This window comes from Piliocolobus tephrosceles, chromosome 18 (genome assembly GCF_002776525.5).
Source record: "Piliocolobus tephrosceles isolate RC106 chromosome 18, ASM277652v3, whole genome shotgun sequence".
In the NCBI taxonomy this organism is placed as follows: Eukaryota; Metazoa; Chordata; class Mammalia; order Primates; family Cercopithecidae; genus Piliocolobus; species Piliocolobus tephrosceles.
Window position 1 is genome coordinate 46,921,181 of NC_045451.1, and position 23,636 is coordinate 46,944,816.

Genomic DNA, 23,636 nt, shown 5'->3' on the forward strand with positions numbered 1-23,636 from the left:
TTTTATGTGGATGACAAGGTGTTTAGTAGTGTAATTCATAAAGATAGGGAATTCAGGAGGAAGAAATAATGGGGGCGTGTGTGTTAAGTTCATGAATTTGAGTTTACTCATAGGACACTGAATACAGAAATGTGTAGTAAGCTCTCAAAATGTATTCGCAGGAGACATAGCTAAACTTCCAGAAATAGATTTGGAGACCACCCTGTTTTTTCTTCTTTGCTTTTTAAATTCTCCAAAGAACAGATAATAAATTTTACCTTTCTCTTATCCACTTCTCAACCTATCATCATGTCAATGCCTTTTAGCTCCTCTACTTCTGGACCTCATGATTTTATTTCCAGACTTTAAAAATGGGTTTCCTGTTAGTTTCTCTCCCCCTTTTAATCTGAAACTCCTTTTAAAGCAGAAAGATCATTCAAAGACCTTAATGGCTTTTCATTACTTTGAGAATAAAATGCAGAAACATAAAATCTAGTCTAACCCACCAAGTACTTTTGTTTTAGAGATAAGCTACAGCCCATTAAAGTGTCTGCTTGTTTAGCATCACAATCCTTTTCTTTTCCCCACTTGACTTTCTTTTCCACATTATTCTTACCCTTTGAAATGTATGTTTCAATAAGCATTTTCATAATGCATCGTAACTGTTTGTGAACTTCTTGAGGGCAGGGGCCCTTCCCCTGCCCCTCTTCAACAGGAACCAGTAGAGTGCCGGACACTGAATAATATTTGTAATATCTGTAAATAATATTTACAGAATAAGTGATAACCAACATGCTCCACATTTCTTGCACTTCCTTTTGTGCCATTGTGATTATTCCCTCCCTGCATTTATGCCTCTATTCCCATCCTTCAAAGCTCAAACTTCAGGACTTCCACAAAGCTCTCCCTTTTCCTTCTAATCAGAATTGAACCCTGACTCCTCTGAGTTCTTACAAGCATGTTCTACTTTTATGATTATATTGAGCCATGTGTTTTCTGTACATATTAGTCTCTATCACTATACAATATACACTTCATTGGAAGAGACAGTATATTCTTTTTATGTATACAAAACCTCCCAAAAGGCCTTGCCTTAGCATCACACTGAGGAAGGAACAGAATTTAACAATGCTAAATTAAAATATTAATTGACAATTATGGAGGACAGAGTAAACAATTTTGTAGTACTATTATTTAGTAGCAGAACTTATCAAATTGTTAATACCAGAAAGACAATTTGAATTTTTTATTTTTTCAAACTATTTCTATTTTTCAGTGGAAAACTTTGCATGTGTGTTGCTTGTTTTCAGGATGTATGTCAGAAATCAAAAAAGTCTGATGAATGTTGCCACTTGAAAAAAATATCAGAAAGTCTTTATTTTTACACAGAATAGACTATACAAATTAATCATGTAGGTACTTTAGCTACTGTATAGGAAAAACTTATTGTCTTCTCTATACTCACAATATTTCTGACACCAGATGTATATGAGGTTTTCCCATATCAAGCAATTCTCCAATTTTCTGTGGACACCCACTAAGTGCTCTGTAATTAAATTTTGATGCTATCTACCTGGAATCAGATCAGCATAGATGCTTCAGGTTAAGGGCTCAATTCTACAACTGAAACCAGTTGTGTCAGTTTTGGACACTAATCTGCACTTCAGACACCAATCTCATGTCCATGTTTTCACTCATGCTTCTGACCAACTGGTTATAAATCCAAGGTTACTACAATCCCCTCTTTGAGTTTCAGCATTAGCTAGAATGGCTCATAGAACGTAGGAAAAGTTTATTTACTAGATTCTTGTAAAAGAATACAACTAAGGGTCAGCCAGATGAAAGAGGTACATAAGGCAAGGTGTGTGGGAAGAACACTGAGCTTCCATGCCCTCCCTAGGTACAACACCCTCCTAGTACCTCAACAAGTTCACCCTGGAAGCTCTCTGAATCCTGTCCTTTAGGTTTTTATGAAGGCCACATCACGTAGGCATGAATGATTAAATCACTGGCCACTGGTGACTGAATTCCATCTCCAGCCTCTCTCCTCTTAGAGGTCAAGGTAGGGTGGAGTTGATCTGAAAGTTCCAACCCTCTAATCACATGGTTGATTCTCCTGGCAACTAGTCCCCATCCTGTGGTTCTGTCTTTCCAAAAGTAATCTCATTAACATAAACTCAGGTGTGGTTAAAGGGGCTTGTCATCCTAATTACTCTTACCACTCAGGAAATTTCAAGGGTTTTAGGAGCTCTGTACCAAGGGATGAAGACCAGATATATATTTATTATAAATCACAATTTCACAGCTACCATTTTTTGTTCAATCTATAGATGAGAAGATAAATGCTGCTAGAAACATCTCTACACTTTGACATATGGAAAATTTTTTTAAAGATCCTGTTTCACAGGTTTAGAAGCTGTTATTAAATGGTAGTGAAGAACTTTCAAACCAATAGAATTTATGGGTTGTATTATTCAAAGCAAAATAAATCTATATTTGCTGTGAACATTACAAGAACTTGCACAAACTAATGTGCACTAGGAGAACCAAAACTATACCCTCCAAAACTAAAAACAAAAAAAACTTCTGAGAAAAGGGGGCACTGGAACTATGTACTTAGTAAGTTTAATATCAGAATAGTATAGCATGTTTACACACGTGGAATTTAAAAATAGATATCTAGCATTAGCATAAAGTAAGACTAGCTATCAGGGTTAAGTGTCATATTATTATAAATGCCAATTAAGATATGGAGGGGATTTAAGTTTTCCCTACATTATCTAAAATAATTTCTGATATGCAATTGGTAATTTAAGCTCTCTAAAGGTTTGAGATTATAACAATAATACATTTCCTTCTTTTGACTGAATACCTCCCACACTGATTTTTACAATACTTGATAAGTTCTGCATTAGATCTCTCACAATAATACAACTCTCTTCCTGTAGGTTATGTCTGAATAAGACTAGAGCTTTTCCAACATTATAGAAAAGATAGAAATTTGTTTCTATTGTTGTACACTAACATTCAGTAAAAAATTTTTTCACATTGAAGGTTTTCTCACAATTCACAGGACTCTTCCTCAGAGTTTTTCTTTCTCTTTTTCTTTTTTTTTTCCTTGAGACAGAGTCTCACTCTGTTGCCCAGACTGGAGTGCAGTGGCGGATCTCGGCTCACCGCAACCCCCACCTCCCAGGTTCCAGTGATTCTCATGCCTCAGCCTCCTGAATAGCTGGGACTACAGGTGCCTGCCACCACACTTAGCTAATTATTTTTTATTTTTTGGTAGAGACAGGCTTTCACCATGTTGGCCAGCTGGAGAATTTTTCTTAATTTTAGTAATGTCTGAGCTCTGAGTTAAACTTTCATTATAAAAACTGAATTAATCTCCTGTGTGGTACTGGTGTTTTTGGTTTGTTTGTTTGTTGTTGTTGTTTTTTAATAGACAGGGTCTTGCTCTGTTGCCCACGCTGGAGTGCAATGGTGGGATCATAGCTCACTGGAGCCTCAAACTCCTGGGCTCAAGTGATGCTTCCACCTCTGCCTCCCAAAGTGTTGGGATTACAGCCGTGAGCCACCACGCCTGGCTCCAGTGTGGTTTTAATGTAGCATAAGAGCTCACCACTGATTAAAAAACTTTTTCATACTCATCAATAATGAACAGCATTCATCAGATTTTTTCCTGGTATGGTGTCTCTGGTACTGAATAGAGTTGAAGTATATACTAAAGGTTTTCTCACATTCATCAAATTTTAACTGTCTTCCCCACAATGGACTTCCTCATGAATAGTAAGTTCAGAGAGTTGGCTAAAACTTCTGCTGCACTGAACACACTGGTAAGGTTTCTCCCCAGCATGGATTTTCTGGTGTTCAATAAGATCTGTGCATGTGCTAAAGGCTTTCCCACATGCCTCACACTTATACGGCTTTTCACCAGTGTGTATTTTTTGATGGTTAATGAGATCAGAACACCGACTAAAGCTTTTGCCACACTCATCACATGGATTTGGTTTCTCCCCAGTGTGGATTCTCTGGTGTAGGGTAAGAGCTGAGCACTGACTGAAAGCCTTCCTGCACTCACTACATTTATATGGTTTTTCCCCAGTGTGGATTCTCTGGTGTTTAATGAGGTCTGAGTTCTGACGGAAACTTTTGCTGCACTGTGTGCATGGATATGATTTTTCTCCAGTGTGAATTCTCTGATGAAGAACAAGGTCAGAACTCTGACTGAAAGTTTTCTTACAACTATTGCAATGATAAGGCTTTTCACCAGAGTGTACTCTCTGATGTTTAGTGAGGTCTGAGCTTTGACTAAAAGTTTTATCACACTGATTACATGCATATGGTTTCTCTCCAGTGTGTATTCTTTGATGCTTAACAAGATCTGAACGGCGACTAAAGCTTTTAGTACAATCACTACATGGATAAGGTTTCTCTCCAGTGTGGATTCTCTGATGAAGAATAAGGTTGGAGCTCTGACTAAAGGTTTTCCCACATTCATCACATTCATAGGGTTTCTCACCTGTATGAATTCTGTGATGTTTAACAAGATCCGATCTTCGACTAAACATTTTATTGCACTGATTACATGGGTAAGGCTTCTCTCCAGTGTGAATTCGTTGATGATTAATAAGATCTGAAAGCCTACTGAAGGTTTTGCTACATTGATCACAAGGATAGGGTTTCTCTCCAGTATGAATCCTCTGATGTAAAATAAGGACTGAGCTCTGATTAAAAGCTTTCCCACATTCATTACATTTATAGGGTTTCTCTCCAGTGTGGATCCTTCGATGTTTAATCAGGTCTGAATTCTGACTGAAACTTTTGCTACACTGATTGCATGGATATGGTTTCTCCCCAGTGTGGATTCTCTGATGCAGAATAAGATCTGAGCTCTGACTGAAGGCTTTCCCACACACATCACATTTATACGGTTTCTCGCCAGTGTGGATTCTTTGATGTTTTATCACATCAGAACTCTGACTAAAATGTTTGTTACACTGGTTACAAGTATAAGGCTTCTCTCCGGTATGGATTCTCTGATGTTTAACCAGATCTGAGCGCTGGCTAAAACTTTTACTACAATGACTGCACTGATAGGGTTTTTCTCCTGTATGGATTCTCTGATGTATAATAAGATCTGAGCTCTGACTGAAGGCTTTCCCACACTCATCACATTTATAAGGTTTTTCACCGGTGTGGACTCTTTGGTGTTTAATAAGGTCTGAGCTCCGACTGAAACTTTTAATACACCAATTACAAGAATAGGGTTTCTCCCCAGTATGAATTCTCTGATGCAGAACCAGGGCTGAGCTCACACTAAAGGCCTTTTCACACTTATCACATTCATAAGGTTTCTCACAATGGGTTCTTCGATGCCTAAAAAGGCTTGTACTCCAAACAAAGCTTTGTCCATATTTGTCACAGTTATGAGGTCTCCTTTTAAAGACGTTCTGATCTTTTTCATTTAATTTATCCCCAAATTCACAGAATTCTCTGCCTTCAGAATCCTGGAGAACATTCTCTCTGAGACTGCTAGACTCTTCTGTCAATAGTTCAGTTTTTGCTGTAATTCCCTCCTCTGAAGCTGGCTTTCCAGTCTTGGTCTTGTTCTCACCATCTGGAACAATAAACAAAATCCAAATGGAATGCGTTCTGTATATTGTAAGAAAGTTTCAGGTGACGCAGATTAGTATTTACCCATAAAATGTGATCACAGTGTGAATGTTTCCAAAAATTAACATTACCCTCTGAGGAAACCTAGAAAGATTCAATAAGTAAGGGATCACATTAATCATTTATAGAAGTGATGTACCAGATACACTCTGTATGTTTGTCACAGGAGATCTAGGAATACTGAAACCTGATTAGTGATTAGTAAATTGTGACTAAATCCTAAAACCAATACATAAGTATTTTATTAACATATATAAGGCAAGCAGGGTGAATCTCAAAAAAGATAAAGAAGTTGGTTGGGCTTTATCTGTACTACCCAGCGATTTGGGCTAAAAGTATGAGAAAAGGAAAAACAAGGAAAAGAAAATGCTTCAATTACTTTGTTTGCATCTTCTCTATCAATTTTTAGAAATGGTACACAATTGATTGTTAACACACCAGTGGAACATGTACTGTGTTCTGAATACCTTATATAATAAAGCCACAAACATAATGATCCCAGTCCTTAAGTACAGCAATCACTTCAATATTGAGTTTTCATACAACTGTTTGAATTTATTATGTGAAAACATCAATAGGATTCCAAATGGGATAATGCTGCATACCTTCCATCTTAGTATGAAAATTATGGTTTTTATTTTCACTCAAACGGAAGGCCATCCTAATTGTGCCCATAGGAATGTCTTTTGGAAGAATACCCAGGAAAATAATAATGGTTACACCTGAAGAAAACTGGGAGTCACATGGTGAGGAGTATGAGGAATTCTGAGAAACTTTTTATTGCAAACACTTTGATAATGCTTGACTCTTTCATCACTTGCATGCATTAGCTATTTTTAAAAATGAATATACCTGTGAACCACAAATATCTGAGATGGGTCTCAGTAAATTTAGAATTTTATTTTGCCAAGCTTAAGGACACGCCCATGACATGGCCTCAGAAGGTCCTGATGACATGTGCCCAAGGTGGTCAGGGCACATTTTAGGGACACATGAGACATCAATCAATATATGTAAGATGTACCCTGGTTGGATCTGAAAGGTGGGACAACCGAAGCAGGGAGAGGGGCTTCCAGATCATAGGTAGATAAGAGATAAAGGGCTGCATTCTTTTGAGATTCTGATTAGCCCTTCCAAACGAAGCAATCAGATATGCATTTCTCTCATTGAGCAGAGGTATGTATGACTTTAAATAGAATGGGAGGCAGGTTTGTCCTAAGGAGTTCCCAGCTTGACTTTTCCTTTTAGCTTAGTGATTTTGGGGTCTGGAGATTTATTTTCCTTTCACATACTAAAGTAAATAAAACTGCTGAATTATGGGAAAAAAAGAGATCTATATTTGTATATAACAATTTGTAGTAGTAAACACAGACCACAAAGTGATAATATAAATCACTCTGAAAATTGGTTACAAGAAAATGTATTGTGTTATGGTCTATATGAGCCACTGTAAGTGTACTTCACAAGCAGTGCACTCAACTGAGTGATCATTATCTTTATGATTTAGGACATGCTATCCAACAAAAGAATCCAGATAGCTGGACCAGAATTAAATTTGAACCCCATAAGCTCCATTTTGGCTAGGCTGTAACCAGGAAGGTATATCTACCACCAACCAGGCTGGCCAGCAACTGCCATTAGGGGAAAGAAAGAAACATCATGCCCAGGAATGGTCAGAACAGAATCTTAAATTTTCAGAATCAGTTCTATAATAAATTTCTACCTCTTTTGTCCTTGTTATTTCTCAGGAAGTAACCAAGAAGACATAACCCCTTTCTGGCAACAGCCACATTCAGTGAACAAACTTCCTTACTAAGGAGTGTGAACCGGAAAAAGGTTAGGAAGGTAGAGTCTATATCTTTTCTGAGTTGACTTTTGAGGAGCCATTCCTATACTCAACAATGCCAGATACCTTGATTGTAGGGCACATGAAAGCTTCACTGAATTTCTTTTTTTTCTTTTTTTGATATGCAGTCTCATTAGGTTGCCCAGAATGATCTTAAACTCCTGAGCTCAAACAATCCTACCTTAGCCTTCTAAGTAGCTAGTATTACAGGCCTATGCCATAGTACCGGTTCCCACTGAATTTCTTGACTATCAGCCCATTGTTGAGTGGTGTTTATTACAAAAGGCATATCTGTCAGACTACAAATGGTCTGGAGAGCTGAAAACACATCTGATTTGGGTGAAAGTCTAAAACCTAAAGGGGTACTTCCAAGTGGAGGCTTCTTCTGTCTTGCCAAAGGCTCCAATTAGCAGAATCATTAGTCATAAATAAAGACTAGCTCAAAGGAGTCATTAGGTTTGTGAGGGGTCCCAAAGGACTTCTGGCACTTCTCTACATTCAGTTCTTCCCAATAGGGAGGATCCCCTCTGGCACTTAAGTGATACTGAAATACAGAACTAATACCTACTAAACATTCAGATGTAGAAGCAGTAACAACAGTATACTGAATTGGCCTAAAGAGCCCCACTGACAAACCATGTTAGCCTCCCTTCTGCTAAACCCTGCCCAAATCCCATTAGGTGAATTCAGGTGCTTCCTCCCCACAGTGGACTGACTAGAATGGCAACTTGGGGTCCTGTATTTAATAGAGACTAAGTTTCATTCCTTCCTCTTCCTGAAGCTTCCCACAATATTTGAATGGGTAGGTTATGGCTTCCAGTATCCCTTAGAGACAGGAAGACTTCAGTGCTATCCCAATCATATTTTTCCTTAAAGTATCTGAGGTCAGGATAAGGAATTGGACAGAATCAGCACAAATGGAAAAATGATTGTGAATCAGTATATAAGGCATATTTTACTTTTGGTTTCAAGATGTGATGGTTGCTTGCAGGTCAACCAAATGAACTTATCTAATATTATTGGTTAACCAAAGTCTGTAGTAGGTGGCAAGATACCATTACTGACACCATTTTTTTCTACTTTAGGGCCTCTTGATTAAAAAGTCACAGCCATACTGTTTCTGGTTGAAGCTGCAGGGTTTATGACTTGGTTGACTCAAGATTGACTTGGACAGTGGTGACTCTTTTAAAGGTAGCATTTGCTACCCTATTGTCAAGATAACACCTCTTAAATTCTCGCTTGGCTTCAACATAAGGGTTAACGGAGTTTTCTAAATGACTCTTGAGAATTTATCTAATTCTTCACATCAAGTTGGTCATTTTCATCAGCACTGTAATTCCAGTGTGGAGATATAAGAGCCTGGATACGAGTTAGTATCTTGTCCATAGTATCTCGCAGGAGTTTTGTCTGTCTGAGAGAAAGCCCCCTCTCTCCTAGGGTGCCAAAGTTCCTCTATCACATCTTAGATCCACTGCAAAAGGACTCTGAAATGACTTTTACTGTCATCTCCAAAGGGATCTAAGGTTGGCATGACAGACTACAGGAGGGGCTAAGTAGTAAGACGGCTCAGCTATTTCCATTCTTCCTTAATCTTTAAGCAACCAACCCAAGCAAACCAGCCAAAGTTCTAACAATTCACCTGGTTTCTGCCCATCGTGTTCATCAATTTTCCTCCTTTTATGCTCGGTATAGCTACATGTCTCTGTAACTGTCTGAAAGTGGGTGGAAACTTCTGTCCACCCAATAGGAATCTTAACTACAATTTGTTACAATGGCATACACCTGAGGCTGACAACTAAATTGAAGTTCCCCTGGAGGGGAGTTAGCAACAATCAGAGCACTGTTTAGATAGCTGTCTTTGAACATGCTTACTGGATTTGGCTTGCAACCACCTCCTGAATTCCTACTCATTAACAGGCAATAAAATGAAGAAACATTTATTGCTCTGTTGACCATACAGTTTGGTCAACATGTTCACTACCAATTCTCATGGACTTCCCTCAAAATCTGTTAAAGAGCCCGTGAGGCCTTTATACTTCCTCTTCCAGAAAGTCACATCTCTGTCAGCATCCCATCATTATTACCAACACTATCAAAAACTGAAAAATCTGGGATTTTACCCTATTTGCAAGCTAACGAGTCAATCTACCGCAGTTTCACAGCCCCAGGCAGAAGACATGAGAATCCTAGATAAGAAACAAAGGACAGTTTATGACTCACAGCAACAGCATTAGACAGAATAGCAGTATTTGTCTTCCTGAACCCTAATTCTCACAAGGTGACACATATAAGTAAGTTGTATTGCAGGACAGGAACCCTGAGGCAGGGACATAAGGACACCTGTCCTCTGCTTTAGAGGGAGACACTATTACTATATTCAAAGGTTGCTTGCTATACAACATTCTTTTCTTTTCTTTTCTTTTTTTTTTTGAGACGGAGTCTTGCTTTGTCGCCCAGGCTGAAGTGCAGTGGTGCAATCTCAGCTCACTGCAACCTCCGCCTCCTGGGTTCAAGTAATTCTCCTGCCTCAGCCTCCTGAGTAGCTGGGACTACAGGCGCCCACCACCACGCCTGGCTAATTTTGTTTCTGTATTTTTAGTAGACACAGCATTTCACCATGTTAGCCAGGATGTTTTCAATCTCCTGATTTCGTGATCTGCCCGCACTGGCCTCCCAAAGTGCTGGGATTACAGGTGTGGGCCACTGCGCCCGGCCACAACATTCTTAAAAAACAGTCCAGAACAAATGCAGGCAATTCCTTTGCTTAAAAGATATGCAGACACACAAGAGCCCACAGAGAATTCTCTCTCAGCCATAACTTTAATAGAAATGACGAAAACCAGAAGATAATGGAATGTCATCTGCCAAGGGCTTAAGGAAAAGAAGTGCCAACCTAGACTTGCATAATAAGATAAAATGCCTGAAAGAAAAGTTAAAATAAAGATATTTTCAGTTAAACAAAAACCAAGAAAGGTTTTTAAAAATATACCTGCACTAAAATAAATACTAAAGGGAATTCTTCAAGAAGAAAAAATATCCCAGATGCAAGCAAGGTAATGCAGGAATGAAGAGCACTGGAAAAGTAAAGTGTCTGGGTAAATCTAAATGTGTACTTACTGATTAAAGCAATATGAATGTTTTGAGGAGTTTATAAAATACATAGAATTAAAATATATGGCAAAAATAGCAGAAGAGGAGACAGTAGGAAAAACTACAGTATTATAGGGTCTCAGCATTGTCTTAGAAGTAGTAAATTAAACTGTAATAAATCCAGTGTACATGTTCTAATTTCTAAGGCAGCCTTTTTCAACCAGAGTTCCAAAAGACAATGAAACAGAAAATGAATTGAGTGACTATTTTCTTAATTCTCCAATGATGGTACACATTTAATACCATAGTAGATGTATAAGAGAGCCTGATAGCGTTGGGGCTTAATTTTTTCACAGAATCACATGTGAGAAAGCCTAGGATGAGGTAACTGTTAAAATAATAGAAGACTGTATAAATAATGAGCTAACAGAAGAAAAAGTGCAAAAACTTGATAATCTAAAATTGGACAAAAAGGAAAAAAAGAAATAGATGGAATAAAAAACAAAGAAAACAAAATAAGTTGGTACATTTAAATCTAAGCATATAAATTATATTCTATGCAAATTGACTACTCCATTAAAAAGCAAAGAAAAACCTACAGCTAACATAGTTAATGGTTAAATACTGAATGCCTTTCTCCTAGGAACAATGGAGTAAGGCAAAGATGCCTACTCTTATCACTTCTCTTCAATATTGTACCACTTCTACTCAACATTCCTAGCCAATGAAATAAGACATGAAAAATAACTGACACATACAAATAGGAAAGAACAGTCATACTGTCTTCAGAGACTACACAACCATATACACTGAAAAATCCCTATCTCAAAAAAGCTATTGGAACTTTTAAATCAATTTACTAAAACAGAATACAAAACCCAACTGTATTTATATATACAAGCAATTAAAAATCATGGTCTAAAATGTTTTTTTCAATTGTACCCCAGAATGAAATACTTAGAAATTTAACAAAATATGTGCAACATCTGCATAATGAAAACAAAACTGCTCAGAGAAACTAAAAAAGAACAGAAATATACAATTACTTACAAATAAGAAGATTTAATATTGTTAAGATGGTAATTCTCCCCAAACTGATCTATAGATTCAAAGCAACGCCAATCAAAATCCCAGCAGGTCTTTTTTTGGACGAACTGACAAACTCGAGGAAAACAGCCTGTTGATGATAGTAGTAATGCCATCTTGAGATGAAACCACCATAATGACCTATGTTTGACTCCTGTATACCAAGGTATTCCTGTAGCATAGATAACCCCTCATAAAGAAATGTTGCCTGCAGCAGGAATAACCCCTCATAAAGATGCTTATCTAACTTCTCCAGAGGTCAGAGTTTTTAAAGGGGGTCTGAGACATGATGAGCTGTACATGTTTACCAAAAAAATAAAAATAAAAATAAAAATAAAAAAATTAAAAAAAGCTTGTTACATAAAGAGTGCTTTCTGGAGGATGAGGGTGGGGATCTACAATCTTAAGGCTGCCTCAGACATGACTTCTCCTCATCTCTAGTAAGTGATTCTTTTTAGGAAACTGGATTTGTTAGCCTCTTTATGTGGCTTCTAAGCTCCTTTGGCCTTTGGGGGCAGGTATGCATCCACCTGCCCACTGGGGAACACAAATTAATGTTAAACTTTATGTAGAAAGGCACAGAAGTGGCTAAACAATTTTGAGAAAGAAGAACAAAACTGGAGTAGTTACACTACCAAATTTCAAGCTTTACTCTAAAGCTATAGTAACCAAGGTAGGGTGGCACTGGCATAAGTGCAGGCATACCTATTAATGGAACAGAACAGATTTCAGAAATAGATCCAAAAACATATGTACCACTGATCTTCAACAAAGGTGGCAAGGTAATTCAATATTGAAAGGACAAACTCTTTTCAACAAAAAGTGTTGAAACTAAGCCAGGCATAGTGGCCCATGCCTGTAATTCCAGCACTTTGGGAGGCTGAGGCAGGTAGATCGCTTAAGTACAAGAGTTCAAGACCAGCCTGGGCAACATGGTGAAACTGTGTCTTTATAAACCCTAACTTTATAAAAAATATAAAAGTTAGCCAGGTGTGGTGGCACACACCTGTAGTCCTAGCTACTTGGGAAGCTGAAGTGGGAGAATCGCTTGAGCCTGGGAGGTTGAGGCTGCAGTGAGCTGTGATTGTACCACGGCACTCCAGCCTGGGCAACAGAGCAAGACCCTGTCTCCAAAAACAAATGAACACACAAACAAAACAAAACAGTCAGAAGGAGATATCATAATGACAAAAATGAACCCCAACTTTTCCCTCACACTATACACAAAAATTAACTGGAAATGTAATATAAATCCAAGCATTAAAGCTAAAAGTATATGACTTCTGAAAAAAAGCACAGAGGACCATCTTAATGATTTGGGGGCAGGCAAGGATGTTAGATATGACACCAAAAGCATGAATCATAAAATAAAAAATGAAAGTTATACTTCATCAAAATTACAAACTTCTATTCTTCAAAAGACATTACTGAGAAAAAAAGTCAAGCTACAGATTGGGAGAAAATATTCACAAAGCATACATTTGATGACTATGTATCTACAATATACAAATAACTTTTACACTTCAAAAATAATACAACTGGAACAAAAGATTAGAATACACAGTTCACAAAATAAGTAATATGAATAGTTAGTAAGCACACAACAAAATGCTCAGTATCACTAGTCATCAGGGAAACACAAATTCAGCCTCAAGGAGCTGAAGGGTACTGGTAAATATCCATTACTGACAATACAACTAACATAGTTAATGACCAAATACTGACTAGTCTGTGGACCAATTGGCACTCTCAAACACTGCTGATGGAAATACAAAATGGTATACCTACTTTAGAAAATTCTAGCAGCTTTTCATAAGGTTAAACATTTTCTTACCATACAACCCAGCAATTCTACTTCTAGATATTAATATTTATCCAAGAGAAATGAAAACAAATGTCCACACAAGGACTTGTACAAAAATGTTTAGAGCAGCTTTATTAACAGCCAGAAATGAAAACAATCCAAATGTTCACTATCAAGTGAATCAATAAACAAATTGTAATATAGCCATACAATGGAATATTACTTAGCAATAAAAAGGAATTACTGATAAAGCAACAATATGGCTGAATCTCAAAAACATTATGCTGAACTAAAGAAGGCAGGCAAGTATGATTCCATTTACATGAAATGTTAGAGAAGCCAAAGCAAATATGTAGTGACAGAGAGCATATTAATGGTTTCTAGGGATGGGGATGGACTGGAAGGAAATTTGGGAGAAGGGTATTGATACAAAGATTCTATGTTTTGCTTGTGAGGGTAGTGGATACATATGTCAAAACTCATGGAAAGCAAGCTGGGTATGGTGGCTCACACCTGTAATCCTAGCACTGAGGAAGGCTGAGGTATGAGGACTGCTTGAGCCCAGGAGATTGAGACTAGCCCTGGCAACACAGCAACATCTTGTCTCTACAAAATAAATTAGTTTGGCATGGTGAGGTGCACCTGTAATCCCAGCTATTTCGGAGGCTGAGGTGGGAGATCAATTGAGCTGAGCCTGGGAGGCTCAGGCTGCAGTGAGCTGTGACTGCGCCACTGCACACCAGCTGGGGTGACAGAGGGAGACTCTATTCTCATCTAAATGCACAATTAAAAGAGGTATGTTTTATTGTCCATAAATTATGCCTGACTAAAGTAGATTTAATAAAAGTCAGTAAAAATATATTAGACAGCAACAACACAAAAAACCCAGACCTTATATTCCATCCCTCTATTGCTTCATTTGTTTCCCTTTATAGCAATTCTCCTTGAAAAACTTTCTCATTTCTCTTTTTTATTATTTTATATACAAAAATATGGATACATCTATATGCATATACGTACAATTAAAAAATGAATAATACAACAAAATTGAACCTTCCATTCAACTTAAAAAAAAGTTACCAGAATCTAGTACACTAGAATTCCCCTCTGCATGCTTCCCTGTTCCTGTCTTCCTCCTCCAATCTCTTTCCCCCACCTACTCTTGTAATCACTGTGCTAAATTTTGTGTTTATCCTTCTCTGGCTTTCTTCAAAGCTTTACCAAATATTTGTATTTTTAAGAAAGTGTTGTTTGGTTGTGCATGTGTTATAGACTGACTTGTGCTTGTGTACTGCCCCATCCCTCCCCGCCACCATCCCCAATTCATACATTGAACCCCTAACTCCCAATGCGATTATAATTGGAGAGAGGGTCCTTAGGAAGGTAATTAAGGTTAAATGAGGTCATAGGGAGGGCTCTAATCCAATAAGATTGGTGTTCTCAGGAGAAGATGAAGAGTGAAGAGGCACTAGGAGGCATACATGCAGAAAAAAGCCAATCTCCATGTGCAGAGAAAAGTGATGTGCAAGCCATAGAGAGAGGCCTCAGGAGAAACCAACTCTGTTGGTCCTTTGATTTTTGGACTTTCAGCCTCCAGGACTGTGAGAAAATAAATTTCGGTTGTTTAAGCCACCCAGTAGATGGCACTTTGTTATGGTAGCACCAGCAGACTAATATAGGATGTTTTTGAACTTTATATATTTATAGAATTATACTTGTATTCTGTGGCTTGCTTTGTTTGCTCAACATTATGCCTGGAAGATCCACCCATGTTGATGTGTGTAGCTGTAGTCCATTCATGTTTGCTACTAAAGCGTAACATACAATTTATTTACCTATTCTCTTTCAATAAACAATAACATTTTGCTATTATAAACAATGCTGTTATGAATATGCTTGTATATCTATCTTGGTACACATATGCAAATGTTTCTCTAGGTTATATAAGCTATAAGTTATATATCAAGTTTATATAACGTTGACTCATTTGGGTCTCAACTAGGTATTTCCAAAGTAGTTGAACCAATTTAGACTTCCATCAGGATTGTGTATGAGGAGTTCACACTGTTCTATGCTGTAACCAACATTTGGTCTATTTTCTTTTTAGTCCATTGTCATTAGGCTTTTGTTTCTGAAATGCCATCAAAACTGGATTTATCAAAGTCCCTAATAGACTCTGTCTTGACAAATCCAATGGTCACTTCTCAATCTTATTCTGGATTGATCTGAATAATTGATTACTCTCTTCTTGAAACATTTGATTTCTTCTCCCTAACTTACCTTTCTCATTATCCTGTATAAAGAACCCCAGTGGCTTCCTATTACATTGGGAATAAAATTCCAAGTCCTTACTATGGTTTATAAGGTTCCACACGATCTGGTCCCTTTTTTTCTCTCTGCCCTCATTTCATTCCACTACCACCCCTAATACCTGTCTCTACCCCAGGGTCCCTCTGTTCCCGATACATTTAGGAGCCACTGGCATTTGCTACTCCCTATTCCTGGAACACTCTCAGATAGTCATATGGCTTGTTTTCTCACTTCATTTATAGCTCTACCCAAATGTTACCATTGCAGGGAGGTGCTAGACTTGGAGTGCCTCTGCATTTTTGAGCTCAATGAGCTGAAATGACCAATTTAATTAACTTGTAAGGTTGCTAATTTTGAGTGAGACTCTTATTACCAGGATAACTAACGGTATTGGAAGTGCTGGTGGCAGTCATGGATGCTGCACAGAGCTTCTCACAAGCCTCCATAGAGAACACCCTGGAGTAGGGCCACACCTTCTGTCAGCAACAATTTTCTACATGAAAAGCAGATCCTGGCTTACTATTGGGTACTGATAGAGATTTCACATTTGAACATAAAGCACCAAGTGACTACACATTACAGACTGCTCATTGTGTACTGGTTGTTATTCCACCAAATCACATACAAAGTAACGTTCCATTGCAAAAGGAAGTATAGAAGAAAAGTAAATTCCATATGCAGGTGACTAGAATTCCACAGTACCTGGTCTTATTGCTTCACTACCTCTCCCACTCAATTTATGTTTATGGTCTCATGGGAATTCCCTATTACCAGTTAACAGCCAAGGAAAAATTATAGAACTGGTTTACAGATGGTGGGGAGTGGCACCAGCCAAAAGTAAACAGCTTTCACTTACACCCCTACTCAGAAGTGGCCTCAAACACACTGGTGGAGGCAAATCCTCCCAGTGGGCAGAATTTCATGTATGTATCTAGTTGTCCAGTTTTCACGAAAGGTAACATAGCCTAAGGTATGTTTATATTGATTAATGGGCGGTGACTAATGGGTTATTTGATTATGGAGGTACCTAGAAAGAACAAGATTGGAGGACTGGAAGCAAAGATTCTAGGGGAAAAGTATGAGTGAGGATGGAATTCCCAGAATGCGCAATGAATGTGAATATATTTGTGTCGCGTGTGAATCCTCACCAAAGGGCATCCACTGTGGAGAAGCCTTTCCGTCAGACGGATATGATGCTCTACTTTATGACTGTCAACCAGTCTCTTTTCCAATGCTTATCCAACAGGCTCATGTATAAAGTAGTCATGGCAGTGGGAATGAAAACTATATATGGGCTCAACAATATGGACCTCCCCTCATTAAGGCTGACATGCCTATCACAAATTCTATGTGCCCAAGCAGCTAAGAGCCAAGACCAAAACCAAGCCCCTAAAAAGGTACCATTCCCTAGAAATGGGGCAGATTCACTACACTGAACCACTTCTATCAAAAAGAGGGCAGCAATTTGTTTACAAAGTATTAAATACATAGTCCACATATAAATTTGCATTGACTTAAGGTTATGTTTATTACCACAGTATTCGATACTCTGTTGCCTCCAAGTAACTCATTTTTCAGGAAAAAAAGTATAGCAGTGAGTTCACGTACATGTAATTCATAGGTCTTGCCATATGCCCATTAATCAAAAAGTATGTGGAATTATCTGCTAAAGGCTGAGTTATGTCAACAACACCACATCCTGTAGGTCTGGGGTGATGTCATATAGATGCAATATATGCCTTAAATCAAAGGACAATAAATATTGTTTTTTTCACCATGGCCAGAATATATACACAGGTACAGGAACCAAGGGTGGAGGAAGAGCGAGAATGGTTCCTCTTATTAGAGACCTAATAATTTGCTTGTATTATTTTTGCTTTCTATCCCCCTAATTGTGGGCATGGTGAGTTTGAAGTTCTCATGCTCAAAGGAGAAATGTTTCCACCATGGAACAAAGTCATGATTTTGTTAATTTCAAAGATGAAACTGTCTCCCGGTCATTCTGGGATCCTCATGCTGCTGAACCAACATAGAAGGGATCACTTCACTGGCCAGGATGACTGATCTCAATTACCAAAGGGGAATTGGTTGCTGCAACATAGGAAGGGCATTTATAGAAAGAGTATGTCTGGAACTCAAGAGGATTCAATGGGATGTGTCTTAGTCCTCTTATGTCTAGTAGGTCTAGTCAATAATACACTGAAGCAGCCTGAAAGAAGCAGGATTACTGAGGACTCAGATCATCCAAGAAAACAGCTTTGTATTACTTAACTAGGTAAAGAAATTTATGCCACTGAGGTGCTGGCAGAGAGTAAGGGAGATATAAAATGAGTAAAGGAAGCAGATAATTAGGATTATCAATTTAGGCTTTGTGAATAGCAAAAACACTAGCCGTCATGCTTTATGTTAATTATGCCTTTTCCCCCTTTCCCTCACCATTTTATATGAAGGGCACTAGTGGGAGTTAAATTCCAGGTTTCCGGTGGGAATATGATTTAATTATGTCAACTTGAAATTAAATGGCAGCTTAAGGGACTTTGTTTTTCTGCTATGTTGGGGTAGATATTACGGGATAAAAGTGGTGGATTATAATGAATATTCTCCTTTTACCTCTCCAGATCTACTCTCCACCCTGCTCTGTGCCCTACCCTGCTCTGTACCAGGAGATTGATGTTGATAGATTGTACCACCTGGGGTTCCATGCCCTCTGGTATGCAAGTAGGTTTGGGCACAAGTGGGAAAATAGTAGAGTGACTGACTGTACTGGTTTGCCTAAAACTGAAGGGGCTATCGCGGCTTTCAGTGCTAAATTCCAGGCAAACTGGGATGAACTGGTCACTCTACATCCTGGCTCTCTCCTTGCTGGGCCGGTAGCTGAGCCTTTTAGCAAAGGCCAGAGCTCCTATCAGATGGCTAAATCCTACAGCTATACTTTCCAGGGTCTGGTAATCAATCTTTCCCCTGGTCCCTGAAGACCTACAGGTAGTAACTGCTCCCCAGTGTTGTCTGATCCATGGCTGTTCTCCATCCCTTGCTGACTTCTGTAATCATCCCCATCCTCTTCATGAAACTCTGAATTACTGCACTGGAATGAGCCATCTGTTTCCTGCTAGAATCCTGACTGATATATCCTGGTTTAATTTCTCCATAACCATTATCATTAACAATATAATGAGCCTTCATTTATTTTCTCCTTTCCTCCACTAGCATGTAAGCACTTTGACAGCAAAGGCTTTGTGTGTTCAGCTCACTGCTATATCGCCAGCACTTAGAACAGTTATTGGCACAGAGGAAACCCTTAATAACTGATATTATATGGCTAGTAATTAATAAGGTATGATCTTATTAGTAAACATTTATCAATAATAAATATTTGGTGAACTAAATGAATGATTTTCAAGATATATTAATGTTAGCAGTGACTATCTCTAGAGGGTGGAGCTGAGGTTATTTAAATTTTGTTTTGTGTTCTCCTATTCTTTACAAATTGACTTTAGTATAACTGTATTTCTCTATAATAAAATGTTATTTTATACATATTCTAAGAGACATAAACACAAGAACTAAGTATATCAATTTATGTAAAGCTGCAAGGAAGAGGTCCAATTCTCCAGTGATTCTCAGGAAAGATAAGAGCTAGATGTCTTGGAATAGATTATTAAGGAAGGACAAGTTCTAGATATAGGAGAGAAAAACTAAGTAAAATAAAATAAAGATGCTCCAAGACTGAAAAGAAGCAGAAGATCTAGAGTGAAAAAAGGGACAATGGAAGGTGACTCATAGGAAAAACAGGGCAATAAGAGGACAAACCAAAAAGAAGTAACATGTGATGCGGAAATGAGACCCTACAGGACACCTGAAAAAAGCTGAGATCAAAATTATCTTACTTAAAATAATAGTGGCTACCAATTATAAAGAATTACTGTAAGCAAAGTCTATGCTCAGAGTTTTACATTAAGGATCTTGTTTAGTTTTTTTTTTTTTTTTTGGTGTTTTTTTTGGAGACGGGATTTTACTCTGTCGCCCAGGCTGGAGTGCAGCGGTGCAATCATAAGTCACTGCTGCCTCTGAACTCCTGGACTCAAGCAATCCTCCCACCTCAGTCTCCCAAATAGCCGGGACTACACGCACACATACACCACTATGCCTGGCTAATTTTTTAAATTTTTGTAGAAATGGGGTCTCACTTTGTTGCTCAGGCTGGTCCTGAACTCCTGGCTTCAAGCATTCCTCCTGCCTTGGCCTCCCAAAGTGTTGGGATTACAGGTGTGAGCCACTGCACCTGGCCTGTTACAGTATTAATGTACCCCAGTGAATCCTATCTCCCAGTACCTATATCCCTGTGTAGTTTCCTTCTACAATGACTTCAGAACTGGTCATATGACCTGCTTTCATCAATAAGACATTAACAGATGAAACACAAACATAGGTATGAAAAGTGCTAGGTATTAGAGAGCTTGCCTTCTCTTTGACTGGAAACAAGCTGTCCTGCAAAAAAGTCCAGAGTCACCTGCTGAAGACATGTGGACTCAAGCCATAGCCAGCACCAACAGTCTGACACTGAGACAATGTGATTGAAACCATCTTAGACTTTGGCCCCAGTAAAGTCAGCCCTGAGATGCCTGCATAAATGACCCCAGAAAAGATCAAGAGAAAAAAAAATTGCCCAGGTGAACCCAGCTCAAGTTGATGACCTACAGAACCATAAGAAATACTGTGGTTTAAAAAGTCTGATGTTTCAGGTCACTACATTTTGGGGTTCTTTATTCTGGAGTAATACATAGATACAAATCTCAAAATAACTTCAAGGTATGAATTAATATACACTTGAAAAGTGAGGAAACAGAATCGTAAAATATATGAGTAACTTACTGGAGCTAGCTAAGTGACAAAACTACTGTTTGAATCCAGGTTGTCAGACTGCAAAACTTTTAACTATGCCCCTACAGTAGATAAGAGAAATGATCAAAACTGACAGATTAGCAATGAGGTCATTATACAGGGAAAAATGAATGACTTTGGGGTCTTAAAAAAGTGGAGACAGCTGCATGAGAATTTGATTGACAGATTTTGAAATAAAGTCACGTGACTATGCTTGGTACACTAAAGAGGTAATACTGCCTAACAGAGTTAAGGGGGATCATTTGAAGATACTAGCATAGGGTGACAGCCTCTCATCCTCCCCACCCCGCCAAAGCCACTAAGAAAGACATAATACCCTGCCTCTCACCTGACAGAAGGTGGTGTTCCTGAGATTCATAATTGAACTGGATCTCCATGGGCTGCAACTGGACACCTCAGGGTGCAAGTGGAGAATTACCATTTCCTCTGTAAGCTTTTCTTGTCCACATAAAGGTCTGGGACCTGGAGGCAACTGGGCACCACTGGGCTTGGAAGGGAATCATTGTGCTGACTACAGATGTAATCTCTGAGACTAGATCACCAGAAAAATCCTCAAGATAGAAGGAGAAAACAAAAAATCTCATTTGACTTCCAGTTGCTTTTCTCTCAGAATGTATTAGGCTTCCTCCTCATCATCGAAGAGCCAAGGATTAACCCACTTAAGACACACATTCCCCATTCCAAGTCTACAGATGTTCAAACAAAATTAGGGGTTAATGCTACCCAAAAAAGGTATAACTGTAAAGATAACGCAGAGGGAGGAATTTTACAATGAATTCTAGTGGTTAACACTATGTTATTCGCTGCCCTTCCTATCCAAAAAATGACACTACTGATTATTTTTCTTCCCCTTTTGCTTTTTCAACACTCACAATTCAGGTGGCTCTTTCCCAGTACGGTAGGCTGATTTGTGTGGATGCACCACGCTTGGTGACTCCGCCCGCCCCACAGAGTTTCTGGCGTTCATTCGGTTGAACCCAAGGCCAGCAAGGGCTGACTGGGGACAAACCCAACACTAGGCCGTGAACCAATCGGCTCTCCGTGCCCGGGAGCGACCCCGGGGGCCTTCACTCTCCAGGGACTCGAGAAACCACGCACAGTTTCCTGGCGGCGCTGTGAGGCCGCTCGTTAGGCAAGATCATCCGGAATTCCTCTGCTATCCGCGAGCCGACATCACCAGTACCTCGACTTGGTCACCGGACCGCTGTGAAGCCTCACACCCGGCGAACCAGCCATCGCCCTGTCAGCTCTAGGAATCTGGGAGGAGTGCTCAGCTCTATGGCGCGTCACTGCGCAGGCGCAGGGCGGCGACGGGGCATCGAGTGAGGGAGGGTTGCAGCGAATTAACCCCCGAACACCCGCGAGCTGTCCCTAGCAGTGCCTTAGCCAGGGACCTGCTTGGCCAGCGACAGATCCCTTGCTGCTCTGTCTGCCGGTTCTTGAGGTGAATGTCGGAATCCATTATCTTTCGGGAAAGCTCTCTGGGGCAGGGTAGGTTTTCTTACTACATACAAGTTCTTAATTAGTTATCGTTTTTTAAATAACCGCCCCTCCCCCTGAAGCTTGTTTGATTCGTAGGTATGCTTTAATTCTAACTTTCTTCCTGTCCTCTCTGGTTTTTTACACCCCCAGAAGAGTGGCGCGCATCAAAATCACCTGGAGGCCTTGTTAAAATACTGACTTCTGCCCCACAACTCCGGACTTGCTGATTTAGTAGTGGGGGAGGGGGCGGTGGCAGCTCAGGTTCTCAGGTGATCCTGAAGCTGTTGGTCCTGGGACCACATTTTGAGAACCAATGCGCAAGAAATAAGTGATGCTCAGTAATTAATCCCTGAATTAACGGAAAGTTGGATTTTTATCTACTTTGCAATCTAGAAAGGGTACGAGGTCTATTTAAGGTTTGCTTGCTAGAACAATTCTCATTGATCAGGGTGAGAAGGACCCGAAATGGAGGGTGCTGGGTAATCAGGGTAGGAAAGGATATTGCTGTGTTCGTATAAATATCTTGGGAAATGAGAAGTTAGGGTCTCATTTCTGGTTTGAGACCAATGAGACGTGTGACTTGGATTAACCTGTCCGGTGGGGAAAGAAGAGGTTTGAGAAAATAGTGGGTAGCTAAGTGGTAGCTGCTGCCTCAGCCCCCTCCAGACTTTAACAAATTCAGTTTCTTTAATAGATATGGTGCTATTCAGGTTATATATTTCTTCTAGGGTAAGCTTTAGTATTTTGTATCATTTAAAGAATCAGCCAATTTTGTATAAGTTGGCATAAAGTTGTTTATAATATTACTTTGTCCTTTTTGTATCTGTTGAATCTACAGTGATGTTACCTCTTTCATCCTTGCTATTAGTAATTTGTATCTTCTCCCGTTTGCCCTTGTCAGATAGGCCAGAGGTTTGTCATTTTTATCTTTACAGAGAACCAGCTTTCCATTTATTTAAAACTTGTCTTTCATTTTCTGGTCTATTAATTTCCACTCTGCCCCTTTTATTTCCTTTTTTCTCCTTGCTTTGGGTTTAATTTGCTTTTTTCTTTTTTTCTGGTTACTTTAAGTGGAAGTTGAGGTCTCTGATTTGTGATATTTCTTATTTTGTGTTATAGAAATTCGGTGCTATAAATTTTCCCCTAAGTACAGGCTTAGCAGCATCTCACAAATTCTGATGTGTTGTGTTTTTGTCTTCATTCAGTTCAGAATACTTTGAACTTGGATTATTTCAGTTTCTAAATATTTGGGGGGTTTCTAGAGATTTTTCTGATATTTCTTTCTAATTTAATTTTATTGTGGTCAAAGAACATACTGTGTATGACTTGAATCCTTTAAAATCTATTGAGACTCGTTAATGGCCCCAAACTTGGTCAGTCTTCATAAATGTTCCATGCACATTTGAGAAGGATGTATTAATATATTCTGCTGTTGGGTCGACTATTTGATTATTGTTAGTT

General features: G+C 39.0%; 2 protein-coding genes across 4 annotated transcripts in view; one reads left to right on the top strand and one right to left on the bottom strand.

Moving 5' to 3' along the window:
- Positions 1-1,016: 1,016 nt before the first annotated feature.
- On the bottom strand, positions 1,017-21,986 carry LOC111539724 (zinc finger protein 271). Of its 2 annotated transcripts, none has more exons than XM_031934499.1 (3): positions 21,877-21,986; positions 21,022-21,244; positions 1,017-5,599 (listed from the first exon to the last, which is right to left on the bottom strand). In XM_031934499.1, the coding sequence occupies exons 2-3, from the start codon at positions 21,068-21,070 to the stop codon at positions 3,732-3,734; spliced, it is 1,917 nt and encodes a 638-aa protein (XP_031790359.1). In that variant the 5' UTR covers positions 21,071-21,244; positions 21,877-21,986; the 3' UTR covers positions 1,017-3,731. The 2 variants fall into 2 exon arrangements, with proteins under 2 accessions (XP_031790359.1, XP_023063459.2); XM_023207691.2 differs by having other exon boundaries at positions 21,566-21,968.
- Positions 21,987-22,023: 37 nt separating this feature from the next.
- ZSCAN30 (zinc finger and SCAN domain containing 30) overlaps positions 22,024-23,636 on the top strand; it is a 41,299-nt gene continuing 39,686 nt past the window's right edge. Inside the window, exon 1 of one of the 2 annotated variants that reach the window (XM_023207694.2) lies at positions 22,024-22,184. The gene's annotated coding sequence lies outside the window, so the exon portion shown is untranslated. The remainder of the gene's footprint in view (positions 22,185-23,636) is intronic. The other variant, XM_023207695.2, reaches the window with a different exon arrangement.

Bases quoted from the DNA above. Each gene is read 5' to 3' on its own strand.
- LOC111539724 (XM_031934499.1), bottom strand. From the start codon at position 21,070: ATGGAGATCCAGTTCAATTATGAATCTCAGGAACACCACCTTCTGTCA. The intron at 5,600-21,021 runs GTGAGAGGCAGG...TTATTGTTCCAG, and splicing joins GGAACACCACCTTCTGTCAG to ATGGTGAGAACAAGACCAAG.